Here is a 23735-nt window from a genome sequence, read left to right as displayed (position 1 = left end):
GGAGCCATTGACCTATGCATAAGGTCATCGCATGACGAGTAGACGAAATTATTTTTATTAGTGGTCCCCAAACACTGTGTCGGGACCTCTTTGTGGGTCACGGACACATTTATATGGGTCCCTTTATGTTTTGTTTCCTGCAATAATAATACAAAAAAAAACATTCCCAAAAAGCAAAAAATTAATAAAATAAAAACATGAATTAAATCACATCAAAGTTTCATGAACAAATAAAAGAAAAATCTAAGACATGTTCCTTGTAGCTCTGCTATTTTCACTAGTTTGGGTCCTGGGCCCACTTTTTAGTCACAGGTTTGGGAACCACTGGTTTATTAGATATTATAGGTAGGTATAGTAAGAAGGAAGGATCGGTTAGTTAGTAAGAAGATATGTAGATTAGTGATTCTCAAACATTTTCATGTCAAGGACCCCCAGATTGATAGGCAAGAGGCCACAGGCCCCCCTTTTGAAAATAATGTTGTGCCAGGGACCCTCAGACAAAAAATTGTCATTACAATTAGTGTGAAATTCTACAATTGTCTACACTGTAATTATAACAGTGGAGAGCGTAATCAGAATACATTCTTATACATTATCTCATTAGTTTAACTTCTACTCAGTGAAATAATAGTGAAATTAAACTGTTCCCTTCATTTCGCTGGGGACCGCCTGGAACCCCCGCAAGGACCCCGCTTTGAGAACCACTGACTTATTTATGTTATGAATGTTGAATGGATAGCTTAATTAATTTAAACAGGACAAGAAGGTTATTTTTTGGTAGATAGACATTATTCCTTATTCCTAGTAGAAAGGTTAGTATGCAAGTCAGGGTGGGTTAAGGTGAGGGAAGTGAGAGAGAAGGCAGATGGGTTTGTGCATGGCATACTAGCTCGTAACTCAATTTAAAATGAACGTATTTTTATTCAGCAGTAGCAAACGTTTCGACCTTGCGGGCTTTGTCAAGCTAACCCATACTGACCAACATACTGTCTTTGCTGGTGGACCTCATCAGCTGCAGAAAGATGGAGGAACGCAACCGGTGTCAACAGGCTCGGGCGATGCTGATGGAGCCTGTTGACACTCTTCAGGACAGGAGAATGGGTGCATTCTGACCAGAGATGCCGGCCCCTCCAGGGTGGTGCTATCCAGCATGCAGTCTCTTGCATCCTCCACCCCTTTCACACCCCAACTACCAGGAAAGCATCGGTGTCATTTTATACGTTATATCAAATCGGTTACCAGATACCAACCCCACCTAGTGACCAGAGGGTGGTACCAAAGACTACATCATTTCAAGAACAATTAAGACATTTAAGCAAACTCTATAGTTACTTACAAGTGGCATTTCTTTTGCTGCTGCTGAATAAAAATACCTGGAGCATAGAGCCACCTTGACGTTTTTCATGATTTAGCTGTTTGCGTGTTGGCCCAGCACCAAAGACGGAGGATACTTTTGTCTTTGGAGGTTTGCATTGGCCACTGGATTACATACAGTTGGAGGCCATCGATATTGTCCTTTTATTTTTGCTGAGGTTTGCGTGATCTGCGCAAAAGGACAGTTAACCCATTTTGGGCGGGAACCCCTTTTGGTGTTTTAAACATTATGTTATAATTTAGCTATTGAAAAATAGCAGATCTACAAGCTCATAGCGCGCCACCGAGTGGCGCGCTACGAGCTTGTAGGTCTGCTATTTTTGAAAAATCGAGGATTTAGAAGGATTTTTTTAAATTTTGAGGTCAGGCCTAAATGGGTCAAATGATAAGGGACAATATCGGTGGCACCCAACTGTATGTCAACATCGTGCCGCCATATTGGTACAAGCAACTCGCCATAACTCCACGAAGAAATATGCCAGAGTTGCACATATACTGTAAGTGCCAGGACTGGTCTGGGGGGTGGGAATAAAAAACCTTTTCTGTTTTATAAGCACCAGGCTGTGTGTCCAACAAAAGCATTTCTTTCCAGCTGAAAATACAATGAAGGCACTTGCCTAGTAAAAACGAGTCAAAATGAGTTGAAGCCGATATGAACGCCACGCCACGCATGAAGGTGCAGCACACAATAGACACTCAAGGGCTATATCTTGCGCCACCCCTTAACCCTTATCCCTAAACTAATTTGCCATTTTTACTATTTAAAAAAAAAACTTTTAAAATACTTCAAATAGCCGATCTACAAGCTCACAATGTCTCGATGTAGATCGGCTAGTTGGACTATTTTAAAATGGTTTTCAAAATAGTAAAAAATGGCAAATACGTTTAGGGATAAGGGAGGCGCAAGATGGAGCCCTCAGGGCCCTCTCTTGCTTGCCACCCAACCCTATATGCCTAAAGGTGTTTGGCATTTTTGTTTTACTTTTTTGAAAAACATTTTAAAACTTGTAGATCGTCTATTTGAACTATTTTAAAATGCATGATAGGGCCCTCAGCGCATCATGACGCTGCTGCGGTTTCCTAACCCTATGAATGTTACTGTCGAAGTATGATATCGTCTTTGTCGGGTAGAAACCTCATACATGGTAGTTTTGAGAATTCAACAGCACAAATAGCAAAAGTAGCAGATCTAAAAGCTCAGACATGTTTCGAGCTTGTGGATCTGCTACTTTTGATACTATTAATGTGTGACGTATGATCAAGTAAGGTATTAATTTATGGAAGAAAACAAAATAAAACACAAAATGTTAGAATAATGGAGATAGGTCTCTGCCCGACAGCAGAGATAAGATATTTTGGAGTATCCTGTATCATAACTAACTACATGTCTAACATTTGTTAACAAACCAAACCGCTTTAAAATGGGTTGGGAATTCAGTGAGTTATGATGATTTTAATAGTGGGAGCCTGGAGAGACCTCCTGCTTCAATAAAAACGGATTGAGATAACCAATATGGCGGGCGCATTTTAACGCATCACTCCTACGAACAGCATCGGCCAATGAGGTATCTACGTCTGTCTATCGTGGCTTGGGGGGGAGAGGAAGTGACACCACAATCAGCAACATACATCCTGATTGGTGGGATGGGAAAGGTTTGGTCCAATAGCGGAGCAGGCCGTTGGGAGGTGAACAGTCTCTGGCTGTGTTGACCAGGGCTGCTGTGGCGACGATGCTGCTCACAACTTCTGGGGTGAAAGGGGGTGGTAGAGCCAAGAGGTGGCGGTTTCTCTGCAGCCATGACAACGAAGAACGAAGGTTCAAAACACTGAAGGTTCCGTGCAAAAGGTCAAAGTTCAAAGAAGAGTTGCCACTGTCGCAGCCTGAAGCCAACGTTTCGTTTTTTTGGGTCCCCGACATCTGTCCTCCTCCTGGTCCTCACAAACCTGCCTGGCACAAACACACGCACGCGCACATGCACACGCACACACACACACAGCGAGACTACTACTTTGTGCATTTCATTGAATGGTCAGAAGTTTGTAGATCTGCTATCTTTGTATTTGTAGTACACCCAAATATATAGGACTTACATTCCAAACAGTGTTTGGAATGTAAGTCAAACTTTCAAAGACACACAATAGTGAACTCCACTCACTCACACACACACACGTCCACTTACCTTTGATCCTGTGTGTGCACACGTGTGCACATGACACTGTCACGGAATGCGTGCACTAGCAGCCACATTCCTGCGTGCCCTGTGGGTGAGCGCGGCGGGGGGAGCGCAGCTGTCTCAGAGCGGCGTCACCGTACTGGATCCCTGAACCCATCCTCTCTGGGTCCAGCTCTCCTAGAGGACACATGGGCAAGTATGAAATGACCTTTTACTGATTGATTGATTGATTGATTGATTGCTATTTATCCCTTTATCCCTTCTTTTCTCCCTAATGTAGTTGTTATACAAATTCCTCCCTGCGCACATAAACCAACTAAGTGGAAAAAGCGGCACTACAAAATAAAAGACTGGCTCAGATGCAATTTCTCATGTTTAAAATCGCATCTGAGCCAGTCTTGCAATTTGATTCAAAATTGGATTCAAAACAAGATTCTAAATAGATTCTCGGTTCAGTATGTCAGGATGTAGAGCGTGTAGATGGGCTACTTTCAGAGTGTGAGACAGACACGCAACAAAGTATAATCATCCTTCAGAGAAAGCTAAGAGAACTATCATTTATGGAATCCAAATATCTTGCTGTAAATCAGCGACTGAGAACTCTAACCCATGTGTATAGCACATAAATACACATGATTCAAAATTGTATTCAAAACAAGATTCTAAATAGATTCTCGGTTCAGTATGTCAGGATCTACTCCATTACGGTACGGTACGGTACAGTACAGTACAGTACAGTACAGTACAGTACAGTACAGTACAGTACAGTACAGTACAGTACAGTACAGTACAGTACAGTACAGTACAGTACAGTACAGTGGCACAAAGAAATTGCCTTTAATAAAGTAAGACTCGTGTGGAGCTCTAGAAACAAGTGTGCGAATGTTTCTTCCTCCTGTTTGCCTTGACATCCAGCACCTGGCCTAAATACAGGCAAGAGATGTGCACATAATCTTCTCCAAGATGAAAGCATTGAACAGTGTGTATAATATAATGTTGGTTTTATAAAATAATATTGTGAAACCTAAGACAAAACACCTAACACAAAAGGTAACATTTATTCATGCTCGACTTGCACATTTTAGTTTGTACTATTGCTCAATTCTCAGTGACTGAGAGAATGAGAAGGTAAAGAATATACAAAAATGTCCATTTACACCAATCTGTTTGGTAGAGTATGTTCATACAATTTCATCGCTGTCGGGTTGAAACCTCATGTGTCCAAAACGTGTTTAGCTTTGTACTGCGTTTCAGAGCTTGTAGATCTGCTACTTTTGATCCTTTAGTGTGACGCTGTAGTATGATCCAGTAGTAGGGCGTTCATTTACGAAAAGTCGAAAACACAAGTTAAAATTATGAAGATCATTTTATCAGACAGCAGCGACATACAGTAACTAGTACATCTGAAGTGGTTGGAATGGAGGTGGTCTCTCTACTCTTCATGGGGGTTGGGTTTTTGTGCTAATTCGCTTATTAATAATAATACATTGTATTTATAAGGTGTCTTTCAGGGCACTCAAGGTCGCCGTACAACAGGTTAAAACAGTTTATACAAACATATTTAAAAGCAAAACATAACTAAGGTACAGCTTGCAGCAGAGGTCAGCCATATGCCTGCCTGAACAGGTGGGTTTTGAGGTGAGTTTGGAAAATGGTAATAGAGTCCATGTTTCTAATATCAGGGGGGAGGGAGTTCCAGAGTACCATCAACATAAGTAGTAAAGTGTGCCGCTTGGGATACTATTTACATTATGAAGAGATGATATTTTTTTTTATTTTTGAGCGATGGAAATAAGTGAATTAGCAATTCAATTCAATTCATTGAGGGCTTACATTAGGGGAAATAGACAATAATGCGCTTTTGCACAAAATAACACCTGGACCTCTTTGGTGGGGACATAAAACTACAAATAAAGGTAAGAAAGCCTTCTAGCATGGAATTCTCCTTTAAGGTAAATAGTTGTGTACTGCAGTCTTAAGGTAGAGTTGTGTACTGCAGCTTTAAAGGTAGATTTAGTTGTAGTGTACTCACCTGACTCTATCTTGTTGAGTATTTTCCGAGCACACTGGACGAAGGCCTCCTCGACGTTCTCTCCTGTTAGAGCACTGGTCTCCAAGAACATCAACTCTGAGGAACGCACACGCACACACACACACACACACACACAATGTTATATTTTAGCTATTGAAAAACAGCAGATCTACAAACTACAAAACAGCAGATCTACAAACTACAAGCTACGAGTTTGTAGGTCTGCTATTTTTGAAAAATCGTGAAAATGTGGCACAAATCTATATTCTTTCAGAGCGAAGGTTTTTAACTCAAATCTTTGCTTCTGGTGGTGTCCCTGGAACAACATATTTTCATATTTTAACCCAATTAAATACATAGTTTCTGGGGTTCCTTTTTAATAATAAAAACAAGCTTACAGTACTCGCATCACACATACTATACTCTCTCAATCATTGTCCCTCCCACACCATGGCACTCAAAATACTAATTTATACTGATCTTCCCCCGCCCCCAGTAGCAAGCTAGCCAAATTTAAAGAACAATAAGCCTGGGAAACATGTGAAGAACAACGCCAAGGACACTGGCACAGGTGACTTCACAGCATCAGGTGCATTCCCACAATACTGTATGTTTACATTAGATGTTGATAACCCACAGTACGTACACACACACAACCTTCAAGCACTAAAGCCTTTTAACCCATTTAGGCCTGAGGACGATTCTACAAATGCCTTCTAAATCCTGACAGTTTTCTGAAAAACCCTATGTTTCTATGCCAGTCGTTCTCAAACATTTTCATGTCAAGGACCCCCAAAAATATATGTAATTGGCCGCCGACCCCCATTTGAAAATATGTTGTTCCAGGGACCCTCCCAGATGCAAATTTGAGTTGAAAACGTTTGCTCTGAAAGAATATATATTCAAAGATTTGCGCCACATTTTCACGATTTTTCAAAAATAGCAGACCTATGCTATTTTTCAATAGCTAAAGTATAATATAAAGCTTGAAACACCAACAGGGGTTCCCGCCCAAAATGGGTTAATGTTCAAGTTGAGTGTTTTTTTATTAATTTAATTTTAATATTCGTGTGCAACGAAGTATGGATGTAGTTTTATGAGAATCTATTAATTATCTTTACGTGTCGTACAGTATGTTACAGTGTCTTGAGCTAAACAATGTGTAATCTAATAACCTCCCTCTGGCTCTGACTCAAATAAAGTCTAATCTAATCTAAGGTTAAGTGGTTCTCCACTCATTTAGCTAGCAGACAGACGGCCGGAGGTTCATTTAGCTAGCAGACAGACGGCCGGCCGGAGGTTCATTTAGCTAGCAGACAGACAGACGGCCGGAGGTTCATTTAGCTAGCAGACAGACAGACGGCCGGAGGTTCATTTAGCTAGCAGACAGACAGACGGCCGGAGGTTCATTTAGCTAGCAGACAGACAGACAGACGGCCGGAGGTTCATTTAGCTAGCAGACAGACAGACAGACGGCCGGAGGTTCATTTAGCTAGCAGACAGACAGACGGCCGGAGGTTCATTTAGCTAGCAGACAGACAGACAGACGGCCGGAGGTTCATTTAGCTAGCAGACAGACAGACAGACGGCCGGAGGTTCATTTAGCTAGCAGACAGACAGACGGCCGGAGGTTCATTTAGCTAGCAGACAGACAGTCGGCCGGAGGTTCATTTAGCTAGCAGACAGACAGACGGCCGGAGGTTCATTTAGCTATCAGACAGACAGACGGCCGGAGGTTCATTTAGCTAGCAGACAGACAGACGGCCGGAGGGTCATGTAACCTGGTTTGAATGAGCATTAGGTTTAGCCTGGCGCAGCCACACTCCACCCGCCTCTATTGCATATGCATATGCCCCGAGGCACGTAGCCCAGCGCAGTGGTATATTAGTATCGCAACGCGAGGCTACATTAGGTTACCCGTTGATCTAGATCTGCTACTTTTGCTACTTTGGAATTTGAATCTTAACCCATTTTGACCTGAGATCAGATTCTAAAAATTTCTTCTACATCCTGACAGTTTTCTGAAAAAGCTATGTTTCTATGTCAGTCGTTCTTCAATTTTTCAAAAATAGCAGATCATAATGCTAACACCAAAAGGGGTTCCCACCCAAAATGGGTTAAAAATGATCATTTTGCTTTATGGACATATGAGCAATTTTTGTTGAGCTAAGTCCCTCAGGGCTCTATACTTTATTATATTTTTATTTTCACTATATTTTAAAACCTCTCTTCTGGGGGTCCCTAGCACAAAACCTTTTCAGATGGGGGTCCAAATACATGTCAATTTGGGGGTCCTTGACCACTGTGTTATAGAGTACTAGGAAATGTTTTAAACAGTTAGGGACCGGGTACACCAGAGCCATCTAATAGAAGAGTTACGACATTGAGGGGGCAGAAACCGAACGCTCGAGCGCAGACAAGCTGGAGTTGGAAATACATTGTTTTCAACGAGGGCGGCGCAAATAAGAGCTATTTTAAGCATGTGTGCAACATGACAACTGTTTTAAAGTATTGTACAGTAACAACTAAAGTGTCTTTAATGTTTATGTTGTACTATTACTACAAAACAATCTAAAATAAATGGATTTAAGATCATTACAGCTGGGCTGTTGCCTGAGTCCAATGCATTTCTGCCTACGTCCGGTCCAGGACTTGTCCCAGTTGCGAGTCCCCATTCTCAATAGAAGTCTATGTAGGAGTGCCGCCATTGGACTGAAGCCCCATGAAGTGAACGCAGTTTGCGTAACTCTGTCTATATCTAAGGCTCTGGAAAATACAATATAACTTAGTTGAAGCGGCAGTCGTATACCGTTCTCCTGTGCGAAGCGCGAGGCCTCCAGGAAGGTGACCTCTCTGTCGGCGTCCAGGTCCTTCTTGTTGCCACACAGGATGATGACGATGTTCTGACTGGCCAACATCCTGGCATCACTGAGCCACGTGGTCAGAGAGTTGTACGTCTCACGACTGAGAGAGAGACAGAGAGAGAGACAGAGAGAGAGACAGACAGACAGACAGACAGACAGACAGACAGACAGACAGACAGACAGACAGACAGACAGACAGACAGACAGACAGACAGACAGACAGACAGACAGACAGACAGACAGACAGACAGACAGACAGACAGACAGACAGACAGACAGAAGGAATTGTAATAGATCACTATTATGTTGGAAGTGGGAACCCATTCAGTAAAAACAAATCACACCTGTGGGAACTGAGCAGTGTGTGTGTGCGTGTGTGTGTGTGTGTGTGTGTGTGTGTGTCCTGTGAATACGACCCCAATCAGCTGCAGGGGTCAATAGGTTGTACTCAGACATAGGGAGATACAGACCTAAACACACACACAGTCATGTGCGTGCAGTGACAGAATTGTGTTAAAGAGAAACCGAGCAAGAAAATGACAATCTGAAATCAAGCTCTCTGATTGGTTAACATACCTGGTGATGTCATACACCAGCAGGGCTCCTGCTGCTCCCCTGTAATAACTTCTTGTAACAGACCTGGCACGCACACACACACACATGCGCACGCACACGCACACGCACACGCACACAAACACACAGTATTATTGATTTTTGTGAGGGTACCTACCCTAGGGGACACGGGGAGAACATGTGAGGGTACCTACCCTAGGGGATATGGGGAGAACATGTGAGGGTACCTACCCTAGGGGACACGGGGAGAACTTGCAAACTCCACATAGAAAGGCCCTTTGGCCAACCCCACCCAGGGTATGGGCACTGATGACGCGGAGGAGAGAACACGCCCACAGCGCCCACAGCTCTGAGCATCCCCAGCGGGAATCGAACCCAGGACTTTCTAGCTGTGAGGCGACCGCGCTACCGACTGCACCACCGTGCCCCTAATCCCATACGTTATTGAGCGGAATCCCTCAGGGCTCTATACTAGTAGTGACTCGTTTGCACACTACATTAAATACCGTTGCTGAAAATAGCCGATGTTGTGAGCTTTGTCAATCTATTTTCTGCAAACGGTTCCCCACACTACGGACACTGGGCTTTAAGTGGTGAATACAGTACATAGTGCATTGTCTCCCATGGTACCTGAACCTCTCCTGGCCAGCAGTATCCCAGATCTGTAGTTTGACCATCTTGTTGACCACACTGATAATCTTGGAACCAAACTCCACTCCGATGGTGTGGTTGGACTCATCTTTAACTGGAAAACAACACATACACACAGTCATATCAACATCATTCCACCAAAATGTGGAATGCCCTGACACCGATCCATTAAAAAGGAGGTGAATCACTGGTTTATTTCAAAACTGGCCTGAATAAACATCTATCAGGAGGAGACCACAAGGGGAGATAAATGAAAATTCCCATAGAAAGGGGGGTGTCATTCACTGCTGCTATTTTTATTTTTATATACTTTGAACATGTCGTTTTTATTTGTTGATCATGACATGCATTATTATGTCATTTTATATTTATGTTATGTTCACGAATTGAAGGACCACAATAGAAACTGGTCCCCAGGGCTTTTTGTGTTATCCTTTTTGCCTTAATGTCTTACTGTACCAGGTGCTGTTTACATTTATTAAAGTATTCAATCAATCAATAAAACCAATCAAGGCACACAGTACATGGAGTCAAACATTCTGTACTATGTGATCCAATGTAGTTATTATTTAGTCACAAGCTCTTAATACATTTAATTGGTTAAATATTTATAAACCCCATATAGACACACTTAACATAAATAGGTGAAATATGCTGTAATGTGAGTGGGTGAAATAGGCTCTCATGTGAGTGGGTGAAATATGCTATCATGTGGGTGGGTGAAATATGCTGTAATGTGAGGGGGTGAAATAGGCTCTCATGTGAGTGGGTGAAATAGGCTCTCATGTGAGTGGGTGAAATAGGCTCTCATGTGAGTGGGTGAAATAGGCTCTCATGTGAGTGGGTGAAATAGGCTCTCATGTGGGTGGGTGAAATAGGCTCTCATGTGGGTGGGTGAAATAGGCTCTCATGTGAGTGGGTGAAATAGGCTCTCATGTGGGTGGGTGAAATAGGCTCTCATGTGAGTGGGTGAAATATGCTGTAATGTGAGTGGGTGAAATAGGCTCTCATTTGAGTGGGTGAAATAGGCTCTCATGTGGGTGGGTGAAATAGGCTCTCATGTGGGTGGGTGAAATATGCTGTAATGTGAGTGGGTGAATAGGCTCTCATTTGAGTGGGTGAAATAGGCTCTCATTTGAGTGGGTGAAATAGGCTCTCATGTGGGTGCCAATTCGTCCTGGAACTTTCATATTATAAAACATGAAAGTGCGTGAAAGGTCTTCAACTTACATCTCTTCTCTATGAACTGATGTAGGAGACAGGATTTGCCCGTCCCTGCGTTCCCGATGACCAGGAATTTAAACAGGAAGTCTGAGGGGGAAGATGTAAAAGTCAATAAGTCATGTTTTCATATTATTATCTACAGCAAAAAGGCTGTCATTAGTCGTTGTCGTCGGCCAGAAACCTCCTATTTCCATATTCTAACTCGTCTTTTCGTAAATGAATGCCGTACTTGAGTAGTATCACACAAAATGTATCAAAAGTAACAGAGCTACTTTTGCCATGTTCAAATTTTAACCCATTTTGACCTGAGATCAGATTTGTTCTTCAGTCGTTCTTCAGTCGTTCTTCGATTTTTCAAAAATAGCAGACCTACAAGCTCGTAGCGCGCCACTCGGTGGCGCGCTATGAGCTTGTAGATCTGCTATTTTTCAATAGCTAAAGCATTATCATAATGCCAACACCAAAAGGGGTTCCCGCCCAGAATGGGTTAATCCTGAAAAGTAACAGTTTTGGACATATGAGGTTTCCACCCGGCCGACAGAGACGTTATATAACATAATACATTTAAAATGGATTAGAACTCAACTCACCAACATTTGCATAATTATAATAATAATAATCTTTATCGTCCCGAAGGATATTTGTCTTCACAATCTGTTCAACACCCACATCAAAAACAACACAGAGCACAAACAACACAGAGCACATAACACCAAGACAATACAAAAACAAAAACATGAGGTCCCCACTATGTAGATAACCATCCTATCGGCGGGGCAGTTTGTTTAAAGCCGCGATGGCTGAGGGGACAAAGCTCCTACTAAAACGGACCTTTTTCCATGGCAAGGTTCTGTATCTTTATCCAGATGGCATGAGGTTAAAGAATAGATACAGGGGATGATCAGTGTCATTTGATATCGAAAGTGCTAGCCGTGTGATGGCCTTATTGTTCATATCAGAAAGTGTTAATATCAGATTATATCTTAACATAAAACATCAAGTTATAGTCGTTTTTTAATAGAACAGAAATATGACCCAGTGACGTATTACTACATTTATAAATAGTCTGTATAATTCAAATGCAAAATGTTTCAAGAATCACCAGTTTCATATCGTATCTGTCGGGTGGAGATCTCATTATGTCTAAAACTGTTACTTTTCAGGATCCAAATTCAAAAAAAGCTAAAGTAGCAGATCTATTTGGAGCTTGTGGATCTGCTACCTTTTCGTGCTTTTGTGTGACGCTGTAGTATGATCATTGAGTATAGGGCCAGTGGCGTATCCAGGAATTACGTTTTGGGCAGACAAGATGTGTTAATTGTCGTCTCCCCGCGCACAATCGTAGCACTAAAGGTTTTCAAAGAGATATACCTGCCAGACGAGTAGGATACAAAAGGCTGAAAGGCATGCATTTACATTCCAATGGGTGATTGAGGGCCGCGCTCTACCGCAACGGCCAATCAGCTGTCCATTAATAGTTCTCAGGTCTTGTTTTTGTCCTCTTTTTTTCTCATTGTATGGATTTTGGCCAGGCCAGAAATGGATTTGGACAGGCGGACGCCTGCCCTCGCCTTATTTTAGATACGCCTCTGTATAGGGCATTCATTTATAGGGCCCAACAGATACCAATAACCGATTTTAGAGAGGGGACAACTACAAGCATCCAATATAGTGAAAGTTTGAGCTGCAATGAAACCAGGCCTTTTTCTGTGTGGATTGTGCAAAGAATTGTATTTAATTTTTAGTTTGGAGTGACACAGACAGACTACACTACTACCAGCACCATTGGCATCACAGTTTGGCACAGAGAAAATAGGCTGCATTTCAAATGAACTTCCAAACTAGACACGAGGAGCCTTGAGCCCTGACTGAGTGACCTCGGTATGTAATACAAAGCTACAAGCTATATTAGTTGCCGTCTTGCAGCCATATAGTCACCCGTCCACCCGCTACAGTTCAAAGTAACCGTTATTTAAATATTTCACATGCTGGCGAGGAAAGGCAGCAGTCTCACTGTCTCATGGATGACAACAAGGCATCATATTCAGCACAGAACTATACTGTGCTCGTTTGTTAGAACTGAGTAACAGCAGTTGCCAGGGTCACACCTTCAACTAGCCAAACAACCATCTCACGCACGCACGCACGCACGCACGCACGCACACATGCACACTTTTCACAATACTTACACTCAGACAGACAACTGAAACTTTGGGGCATTCATAAATATACACACACTCACACGCGCGCACACACACACACTTAGGTGTGCAGCGGACACATTTTGTGTACTCATAACATTTAGGTAAGGTATGTAATGAATAATGAATTGCATTTTTATAGCGCTTTTCCAAGTGCTCAAAGCGCTTTACAATGGTTCATTCATTCATACATTGGAAAGTGAAGCGGTGAACAGTCGACGCCAGCGTCCCTACTTCCCACATTCACACACCAATGGTGGCGAGCTCACACCGACCAACTCATTGGAGGCAATGTAGGGTTCAGTGTCTTGCCCAAGGACACTTCGACATGTGGACAGGAGGAGCCGGGATTTGAACCGCCGACCCAGGGATCATTGGACGACCTGCTCTACCTCCTGAGCCACAGCCACCCTATATGTAGGACCCATGAATGAACACATCACCTCCAAGCACCTCAAATGAATGCCTCCTGCACATGCCCTGCTATAATCATATTACTACTATAACTATTTATCTCTACCGCAATGCTACAATTATTTATTTATTTCTGCTACAATGTTGAGGAACACTGTGCGCGTGCATGCGTGCGTGCGTGTGTGTGTGTAAGTGTGTGTATAGGTGTGTGTGTGTGTGTGTGGGAGAGGGGGAGGGGGGGTTCACCATCCCTATGATCACAAAATCAACCTAATTCACCATCATCATCATCATCACAACATAGGCCTAAACCATCAGAAACATTATAAAATTCACCACCATCCTCATCAATCATCATCACCATCATCAATCATCATCATCACCACCATCACCATCACCATGGTGGGCCCTCTTGTAAACAAGTGTAATGCTTTATGGTGTCGTCCACTCACAGTTAACAGTTTTTGTATTGAGTTGTGCTTGAAATGTACTGTAATTCTGCAAACTGTCAATAAATACTCAAAAAAAAAACACCATCAGCAGCTAACATTCCTAAGTGACAGCTCCCTGCCCACAGCCCACCCCATATCAACATCACCGCTATACTCCCTCCCCTCCCTCCTGGCTTCCTTCCTTCAGAATACCATGCAGAAATCAATGAATATATGACCCAATTCCCATAATATTAATAACCATACCATCATGTATTCTGCACATAACCTCAGTTGTTGTGATATTGTAAGCGTATTATAATAAACGTATGTTATGTCTCTAGTCTCTGCTATGGGAGTAGATCAGTCACAGTCAGCATCGGCCAGCAGAGATTAGCCCCTGTCGGCTATTTTGTTTACGATGAGAGGGAGAGAGAGATGATGATGATGATGAAAGCTATGTCTCTCCACCACCACCCGGGCCTGTTCTGTCCACTCACTCACTCACCGTACGTCTCCGACATGATGATGACACCAAATGACTAGTAAATCCTCTTCTTGAATCGGATCAGGATGGACACACACACAGACAAACAGACATGGGCAGATTTCACTCTCCTGTGGCTGTGATGTCTTTTTTTCCTTCCGCGGATTCCGAGCGGATTTCCCCCTCCGACTGCCCGTAGTTCTGTTTCCAGAATAAAGGCCTGCATGTCTGGCAACAGGCCACAGGAGGACGCTGTTTCACAAGGTTTTATATCTGTGGTTATGCAATAAAGGCTTTTGACAGTAAAAACAGTAATATTTATTCCAGAATCCATTTTTTAAAATGTTGTACCGTGTTCTCTCTGTGTGTGGTAAATAGACACATACTACTAATGAAACTAATGACATCCTTTGCAACCTTTGAATAAGATTTAGTTTGAAGATTCTGGCTTTTTTGGGTCTATGGCTATATAGGCCTACAATATACAATGAATATACAGCATAAAGTCAATAATCTATGTAGGCTAGTAATGACTGGTATGGCACAGGCAGAAGACAAATTTCACGATTCAATACTACAATATTTGGATCACAATAACAACATGATATGATATGAAATTTTATTTTATCTTTTTCAATCAACATTGCCCATCATCAGTTTTTCTCTGATGGAATCTTGAGTTAATAATACATTTAGTAAACTTAATATTTAAAGCACATTATCATGATATACCAGGGAAGATTGGTTGTAAATCCTTGATGCAATCTCAGATATCTATTTGATCATGCAGAAATGCAAAGTATTATTGCCTCTTGCTGCAACTTTGAACTGAAGTAGGTGAATGAGGCGCTTTGAAAGAGTATCAGATAGGCACTATAGTTTCTCCCAACAGCCCATGAAACAGGGTGGAAGACAGCTAGTGATGATGAAACAGGGTGGAAGACAGCTAGTGATGATGAAACAGGGTGGAAGACAGCTAGTGATGATGAATCAGACAACGCTTACTGTGTTTTGGTAAGCTTTAATTTAATTTAAACCAAATAAATCTGCACAGCAAAAATAATCGTTTGCAGAATGTATTTAACGTCTGTTTCTTTTATTTAACGTTAAAAAATAACTTTACAAACCAAAAGTGAGTTACAGATTCTTGTGTATAAATACCAACAGTAGGCTATATAAACACATCTCATTTTAATCATTTTTAATCATATTTTCACTCCTGAACTGAACAAATACAATGTGTGTGTGTGTGTGTGTGTGTGTGTGTGTGTAAATGGTGCATTTATATAGCGCCTTTATCCAAGGCGCTTTACAGATATTGTGCATTACATTCACACACACATTCATACACCGATGGCAGCGGAAACCATGCAAGGCACAAACTAGCACATCGGGAGCAATTTGGGGTTCAGTGTCTTGCTCAAGGACACTTCGACAGTAACTCTGGGGGAGCCCGGGTTCGAACTGGCAACCTCACGGTTCCCATCCAGCCACTCTACCCCTGAGTCACCGCCGCCCATTCATTCATATTGGATTTCATATGTTTTGAATGTAAACCGACATGTGAGCTCTGAAAACTTGCCATGGATGGATGGATATTTTTTTCATGATAGATTAGGATTCAGGCCTGTTTCTTTAGGTTTGAGAGATAGGCCTACCGTAATATAAAAACGGAAGGAAAGAAATGCAATGTTTTTCTTTTGGCATTCATAACACCTTTTTCCGAAAGTGCTTCAAAATGGATATAGTCACATTCACCTATTCACACAGGGTTAGGTTTAGGGTTGAAGTGTCTTGTCTTAATTGTTCAAGGACACTTTGAGACATAACCAGGAGGAGCTAGGGATCAGACCTGGAACCCTCCGATTCCAAGACAGCTGTCTTCGTCTACCTCCTTAGCTACTGCCCATAGCATATATTAAATAAAGAAGACATCTTTGTTGCAGTTACACTTGTGGCACAGTCATATGCCTGGTGGAATTCTGGTGAAATGTCTCTGATGGTTCTGGAACATGGTGGTTGTTGTGTGAAGCCATTCTGGTGTTGTGTGTTAGCAGGTTCTCCAGGACCACATAACCATGTCTGTTGTAGTCCATCCTGACCCAGTTCAGCGCGTTACCTGGCCTGAAATTACCTGACTGAGAGAACGAACAACTACATTAATCTTAATCACCTCAATCATTCATTAAAGTGTAGGCAATTAAAAAATTGTTTTGTGTGAACACATACAGTGTAAGAAAATCCATCATACCTGCATGTAGGTGTGGATCTCATCGGAAGAGAGGACATAGTCCCACATGTGCACATCTGTTGTCATTCCAACATATGATTCTGCTAAAACAAATCCTCCACCATAGGTGTCTTGGTCTTGTCCTAGGATGATGATGGGAATAGGAAGAGATCCCCCTACATGCAGAGACTTCCTAACACTTGCTTTGCCATTTAGCCACACCTGAACCAGTCCTGTTCCAGAGTCCCATGTGGCACACACAGAGTTCCACTCGTTGAATTCTGGTTTCATCCCATTGAAATACACTACGCTATTTCCAACCCAGAGATGTGTTTTATCTACATATGGACACAAAGTTAAGCCATTGTCATAACTGGGAGTGGACAGAGAGAACAGACATTGTTGTTGCTCTATAAAGAACCGCAAACAGACAGAGACAGCAAAGAATATTTTTTCCTGCTGAGGGTAAAGTCTGACGTAGGAGTCAGCACTCTGACGAGGGAACGTAAACATTCTCCCACTCAGATCTGTCAAGACAAAACACAGACAAACTTATAATCGGATTACAGTTATTATATTTGTATTCTATGAGTTGTAATCACTACCATGAGCTCATCAATATATTTATTTTTCATGCTATCAAGAGGCATTATTTACCTTGCTGTACAGCAGTCCCACACATGAACAAAGACACCAGATAGAGCAATGTCTTCATCTTTCCGGGCTTGTAGTCACACAGCGAGAGGAGAAAATAATGATCTCTGCCAGTGCTAAAGAAAAAAGATCCATCTTATATAGCATGGGGCTGTGTAATTTACGAGTGTATATATAATTGTATCTATTAACTTAATAGATAAAATGATAAATACATGCTGACTATCATTGTTAATAATCAAGGAGCAATGCTAGTAGCATTTATTCAGGTCAGGGTGCAATGTCACTGTATGTGTGCATGTGCACAAGCACTTAAAACAGAACTATATGTAACCTTTTTAACAACACTAGAGCCTACAGCATATTTATGTCCCACAAAATTATAAAGTTACATGTTTAAACAATAACAATTATCCTCAAAGTTGAATGAAAGTTGCTCTATATGGTAGAAATAGGTATGGCTGGCCCCCAGACCCCCACTAAATGACCGGAACTACACCAAAACCAGACCATGAAGAGCTCCCACCACAAGACACAGGCAATCAATTAATGCCTTTGCAACCACTATACTAATGGCAAGTATTTCCTACAGCTTTAAATCCAAAAATCTGAACTAACCCTTTAATCCAGAGCGGATTACAGTAAGCAAGAACACCACAAGGTAACACATGAAATGCACTTAAGCCTCCGCATGCTACCTTCTTGCATTGTGCACCACAAGAAAGCTGTATATAGGCTATGGGACTGCAGAATGCTTCAAAGAAAGTGCACACTTGGCAGGACCTGAACACATGTATACTGAACCTATATATATTTAGTACAGTGGGGAAGAGAGGATTATCATGCACTTGAGAATGCTTTTATCCATGTTGATAATGAAAGGCATGATGCAGGCAGCAATACACTGTTTCTATCCATATCTAAGAGACCTTTGAGTTCCTGTTCTATGAATGTCTATGAATCTCCGTTTGAAAGGGATAATGACTGCAGTCTGTCTCCAGATTATATTTTTTTATTTAACTAAATGTCCAGCATTGTGCAGCATTCATGGATATGGCCTGCATGAAAGTATTTATATATACACCTGATTACGCAGTTCTGTCAATATGCAGTTATCACACAAATCTTTGCTTATTAACAACATAGAGTTATGGTGTAGTAGTAGTAGTAGTAGTAAGTAGCCTTGCCGAGCCATGAGGCTCATAGGGCAGGAGCCTATCTCCTGTTTCTGTAGCGTGAGGCAGCTTGATGTACAAGTACACCCCCTGGACATGACGCTAGTATGTCGCAGGGACTTACCCCCAATCCAACCCTTGATGCTGAGTGTCAAGCAGGGAGGCATTGGGTCCCATTCTTAGAGTCTTTGGTATGACCCGGCCGGGGATTGAACCCCAACCTCCCAGTCTCAGGGCGGACACTCTAACCACAAGGCCACTGAGCTGGTGTAGGCTTATATTATTGTATAAAAGACGGTCTGGTGCAATTAAATTGCACCATAATGGCTTAGAAGAAAATTGGCCCGTGGCCAAACGTATTGGTGACTGCAGCTTTACAGTTGTGTCTCTAATAGTCTAAAGTTTACATATAAGTCCTCCTTCGAGCTCATGAACTCCTTGTTGGCAAGGCTCAGATGGACTGAGCATCAAGGAATTTGATCGAAAAGATTTCACTATTGCAAGTGATTTGTTGGAGATGGTGAAGGTTGATATGATAAAATGACAGTGTATAGGTGTCCATTGATACAGTATTTTCCATGTTCACAGACCCAGCCTATACTTAGTAGGCACTATGTACTGTAGCAGCTGCCAGGGTACCTGCAGTGCCATCTAGTCTATGGACCACAGCTCATCTCCTTAAAGGGCCACTTCACCCCTTTTGTAACCAGATCTTATTTTTTTTATGTTTGGGAAACAAGAAACACTTTCCTGGGGGTTTTATGTGTGTAATATGTGTCTTTAGATATATTAGTATTTCAAAGTGCCAGTGATGTCATGGACACTGGTCTCACTTCCTTCCTGGACTACATGTTGTCTCAGTACAGCCCTCTCCCTCTCCACGGGGTGAGTGCAGAAAAGCATTATGGTGAGACCAGTGTCCATGACAGCACAGACACTTTGAAATACTAAAATATCTAAAAAACACAAATTACTCACATAAAAACCCCAGGAAAGTGTTTCTTATCTCCCAAACATCATTAAAATAAGATCAAAATTGCAAAAGGGGTGAAGTGGCTTGATGACGTGGTCAGATGTCAATTTTGTAACCACTTCAATCCTTTCAACCAGCCAAAATGTCACGTTTCCCCCCTCCCCTTCTCTGCTCCCTTCTCTGCTCCCTCCATTGGCTCCAGATTACTGCTCGCAGTAACAAAACACTGATGTTTGCCTACCAAGCAACACAAAGGAGGAGAGGTCGCACAACTCGTAGTCACGATGCAAATATTTTATTTTAAAATGACCAATGTCTCGGCAGAAGATGCCTTCTTCAGGGTCTGAAGAATTAAGGCCTACAAAGCAACCAAAGGTATGGCACCCCATAGGCTATCTTCAGTTCAAGTCCACAGTAACCCCACTGTCCATCTTGATTCTTCTCACAGATCAGCAATGTCACACACAGAAGAGGCACATGTTAAAAAGAACCAGAGGGAAGATGCTTAAAGGGCTCAGATTCCTGGCCTCCAATAGTGAAAACCCATATCATCAGTTGACAAATAAAAACATCAAAAATAAAAACATATAAAAGACCATTATAAAAAACCTTTACAAACCATTCTTTAGAAAACCAAAAGTGAGATTTTAGCTTTGTATAAAATAAACTTATATTATATAACATATCAGTAAAAATCATATTGGCACTCGTAAATTGAAAACATGAATGGATGGAGGAATATATAATTCACTTCAAAATAATCTTAATATTAATAATATTAAAACAGACATCTTTGTTGTAGCTACAGCCACTCATGGATCAACCATGTGTCTGGTGGAATTCTGGTGGGAATTCTCTGTTGGTTCTGGAACATGGTGGTTGTGTGAAGCCATTCTGCTGTTGTGTGTTAGCAGGTTCTCCAGGACCACAGAACCATAACGGCTGTAGTCCATCCTGTCCCAGTTCAGCGCGTTGCCTGGACTGAAATGACCTGACTGAAAGAACAAACACCGAAATGAATCACCACCATCCACACCATCACCTCAATCATTAAAGTGCAGTCAATTCAAATTTCAAACTCATCAACTGTTTTAAATATATTCACAAAAAGCAATCATCAAACCTGCATGTAGGTGTAGATCTCATCGGAAGAGAGGACATAGTCCCACATGTGCACATCTGTGAACATCCCAACGTTTGATTGAGCAGCATCAAATCCTCCACCATAGGTGTCTTGCTCCTGTCCTAGGATGATGATGGGAGAAGGGAGAGAGCCACCTGCATGCAGAGACTTCCTAACACTTGCTTTGCCATTTAGCCACACCTGAACCAGTCCTGTTCCAGACTCCCATGTGGCACACAGGGAGTTCCACTCGTTTAATTCTGCTTTCATCCCATTGAAATACACCATGTTATTTCCAACCAAAAGTCCTGCTTTATCTACATGTGGATACAATAGGAAGCCATTGTCAAACCTGGGACAGGACAGAGAGAACATATCTTGCGGGAGATGATCCGCAAAGAACCGAAAACAGGTGGTGAGAGCATAGAATACTTTTTCCTGCTGAGGATGAAGTCTGACGTAGGAGTCAGCACTCTGGCGAGGGAACGTAAACATTCTCCCACCGAGATCTGTCAAGACAAAACACAGACAGTAAATTACAATTACAGTTATTATATTCTTATTCTATATTTAATAAGCCATCATCATCATGAGATGATTTATGATTTATTTATTCCATCCAGAAGCATCATTTACCTTCCCGTACGGCAGTCCCGCACATGAACAAAGGCACCAGATATAACAATGTCTTCATCTTTCTTATCTTGTAGTCAACACAGTGAGAGGAGCAACGAATGATATCTACAATTACAGACCAAGCCTTATATAGCCTTGGAGCAATGTCATTTACTGTAAGAGCTTATCATTTTATCTATCAAGGAAATATAGTTTTATCTAACAAGGAACAATGATTTTACAACAATAACATTTATGTGTACAGGTCACTGTCGCTGTCGGGCAGAAACCAACTATCTCCATGTTTCAAATGTTTTATTATTTCTTAATAAATCAGTGCTATTGAAAACCCTTTACATCCATGCAATGTTTTTTGTTATATTATTAACTAAAAAAACTGTTGGTCAAAACACCTAACTCCAACTTAGTTTATTTTCCCCCGTCTGACTTTGTCATTCAAATCATTATCAATAATGCCACAGACGAAAAACAGTCTAAGTCCACACTATTGATCCATAATGTATAAATGATAGATAAGGGTTCAGGACAACAAGGCCTTTTCGTGGAGGGGTCAGAATGAAATTTGGACTGTTTTTCGTCTGTGGTACTCAATTATGAACAATACAACTATCTCCACATACATTTTTACATTGAAGTATCTGACAATGTATAAAGTCACCAGACCAACTTTGACGAGGAAGTTGCATAGAGTCAAAAATAAGGGCACTTGTGTTGTTTTTACAAACGTTTTTTTTGGTAATATTTGGTCATAGTCCTTGCCCGACAGCAGTACAGGTCATCAACCAATATGTTTATGACAGTCAGCAATCTGTTCACATGCAAACTGAACTGAACAGATTGTTGCTCGGAAATACTTATTTCCTGGTGTTCAAGGAGGACAAAGGTTCACGGTGACACACACACAGTAGTAAAAGACAAAGATGAAAGATACAATTATATAGAATAGAGTTCTGATTTGGTAATATTGGTATACATGCTTTTGGTAGAATTGCATATATATATACACAGCGTACAGTTCTACTCAAGAAAGTGACGGATTATGATAAAATGGATGTTGACACATTTTTGTTATTTATTTTACTTTTAAATGTTGTGGACACCATCAAGACTAATATGGATCTAAATATATAATAGGGAATAAAGCATTCCAAAAATAGGGAAACACAGACATTTCAGCATAAATGAATTATGCACCATACATTTACAAATCTACTTCCAGTTTTAAGTGTTTGTACTTTTACATTTATTTTATTGTTTAACTTAATTGCATGCAGTATTATAATCAATCATCATCTTGTTACTATATTGTATTGTTGTGTTAACATAATGTCCTAACAACATTTCACTGCTTTTACCTGAGAGACAAATAAACCCTCTTGATCCTGATCTGATGAAATGTTATACATCTAGCAGATCTAATGTGGTTAGTGAAGCTATTCAATAATCAGGAGAAATACTGTAGTAGATCACTAAAGATTGTATCTGGAAGTAGATCTATTGGATAAATGGATGGATCTAATAATTGGACCCCAGTCATTCACAGCAGTGTCAGACAAATAAATGACAGATATAAATGATAGGTTACACAATGACATTAATGAAGGTTGAGACAATACTTGTGTGTAGTTGCCTGTATTTGTCAGACTGAGCAGGTCCTAATCATCACAGTATGATTTACAGTAAAGGGCTTTTGCTCTTTGAAACCTGATAATAATAAGCAGGTCAGTGTTGATAGGCCACACACACACACACACACACACACACACACACACAGTATATAGCGCCTTTATCAAAGGCGATTTACATAGATTGTGCATCAATTCGCCTATTCACACAAATTCATACACCGATGGCGGTTGAAGTGTTTAATGTAGATTACTGTATATATGTAATGATCCAAATCTACAAAGTAACTAAAGTTCTAGTAGCCTACTAGCCTATAATATGTTCCTCTGACTAAAAGTACAGAAAATTGGAAATATTCCAGCGTTAAAAAAAACTCAAAATTGTAATTAAAGGCTACTTGAGTACTTACATCACTGTTTTAGCACAAGATCTTATGAAAGTCATGTAAAATGACACTGCCACCTACTGGTCTAAAGTAGAATAAATGATACTTGTCAAGGGAATTCTACACATCCATCTCAATGATTTTGTAAAAGTTAATTTTCTTCCGTAATATAATTCAAAAAGTGAAACTTTCATATATTCTCAATTCATTGTGCATAAAGTGAAGTATTTAAAAACTTTTTTTGTTTTAATCTTGATTATGGCATACAGCTCATGAAAATCAAACAAATCATATCTCAATTAATTAGAATATTTTACGAGACCACTAAAAAAAAATTTTAAACGAGAAATGTCGACCATCTGAAAAGTATATTAATGTATGCAGTTAATACTTGGTCTGGGCTACTTTTGAACAAATTATTTCTTCAATGGGGCATGGCATGGAGGTGATCAGCCTGTGGCACTGTTGGTGTTATGGAAGCTCAGGTTTGCTTTGATAACATCCGTAA

General features: G+C 41.1%; 3 protein-coding genes across 5 annotated transcripts; all 3 read right to left on the bottom strand.

The window, feature by feature from the left end:
* Positions 1 to 1663: 1663 nt before the first annotated feature.
* Positions 1664 to 14626, bottom strand: rab4a (RAB4a, member RAS oncogene family). Of its 3 annotated transcripts, none has more exons than XM_079497004.1 (8): positions 14447 to 14626; positions 10899 to 10979; positions 9648 to 9762; positions 9021 to 9083; positions 8390 to 8544; positions 5581 to 5676; positions 3555 to 3725; positions 1664 to 3322 (listed from the first exon to the last, which is right to left on the bottom strand). In XM_079497004.1, the coding sequence occupies exons 1-7, from the start codon at positions 14460 to 14462 to the stop codon at positions 3610 to 3612; spliced, it is 642 nt and encodes a 213-aa protein (XP_079353130.1). In that variant the 5' UTR covers positions 14463 to 14626; the 3' UTR covers positions 1664 to 3322; positions 3555 to 3609. The 3 variants fall into 3 exon arrangements, with proteins under 3 accessions (XP_079353130.1, XP_079353131.1, XP_079353132.1); XM_079497005.1 differs by having other exon boundaries at positions 1664 to 3318; XM_079497006.1 differs by having other exon boundaries at positions 3555 to 3722.
* A 1745-nt stretch (positions 14627 to 16371) lies between these two features.
* LOC306919838 (serum amyloid P-component-like) lies at positions 16372 to 17370 on the bottom strand (the record flags this gene model as incomplete). Its single annotated transcript, XM_079496388.1, has 4 exons — positions 16372 to 16563; positions 16677 to 16993; positions 17084 to 17182; positions 17313 to 17370. 4 exons carry the CDS (start codon positions 17368 to 17370, stop codon positions 16372 to 16374), a joined length of 666 nt encoding a protein of 221 aa, XP_079352514.1.
* A 2899-nt stretch (positions 17371 to 20269) lies between these two features.
* Positions 20270 to 21274, bottom strand: LOC306919837 (serum amyloid P-component-like; the record flags this gene model as incomplete). The annotated part of the gene is made up of 3 exons (XM_079496387.1): positions 20270 to 20452; positions 20581 to 21089; positions 21217 to 21274. 3 exons carry the CDS (start codon positions 21272 to 21274, stop codon positions 20270 to 20272), a joined length of 750 nt encoding a protein of 249 aa, XP_079352513.1.
* Between the last annotated feature and the right edge of the window lie 2461 nt (positions 21275 to 23735).

The sequence above is a fragment of the Electrona antarctica genome (genome assembly GCF_951216825.1).
Source record: "Electrona antarctica genome assembly, chromosome: 3".
Lineage (NCBI taxonomy): Eukaryota > Metazoa > Chordata > Actinopteri > Myctophiformes > Myctophidae > Electrona > Electrona antarctica.
The sequence above is the reverse complement of the archived record's forward strand: the minus strand, read 5'-3'. Positions and strand labels throughout refer to the sequence as shown.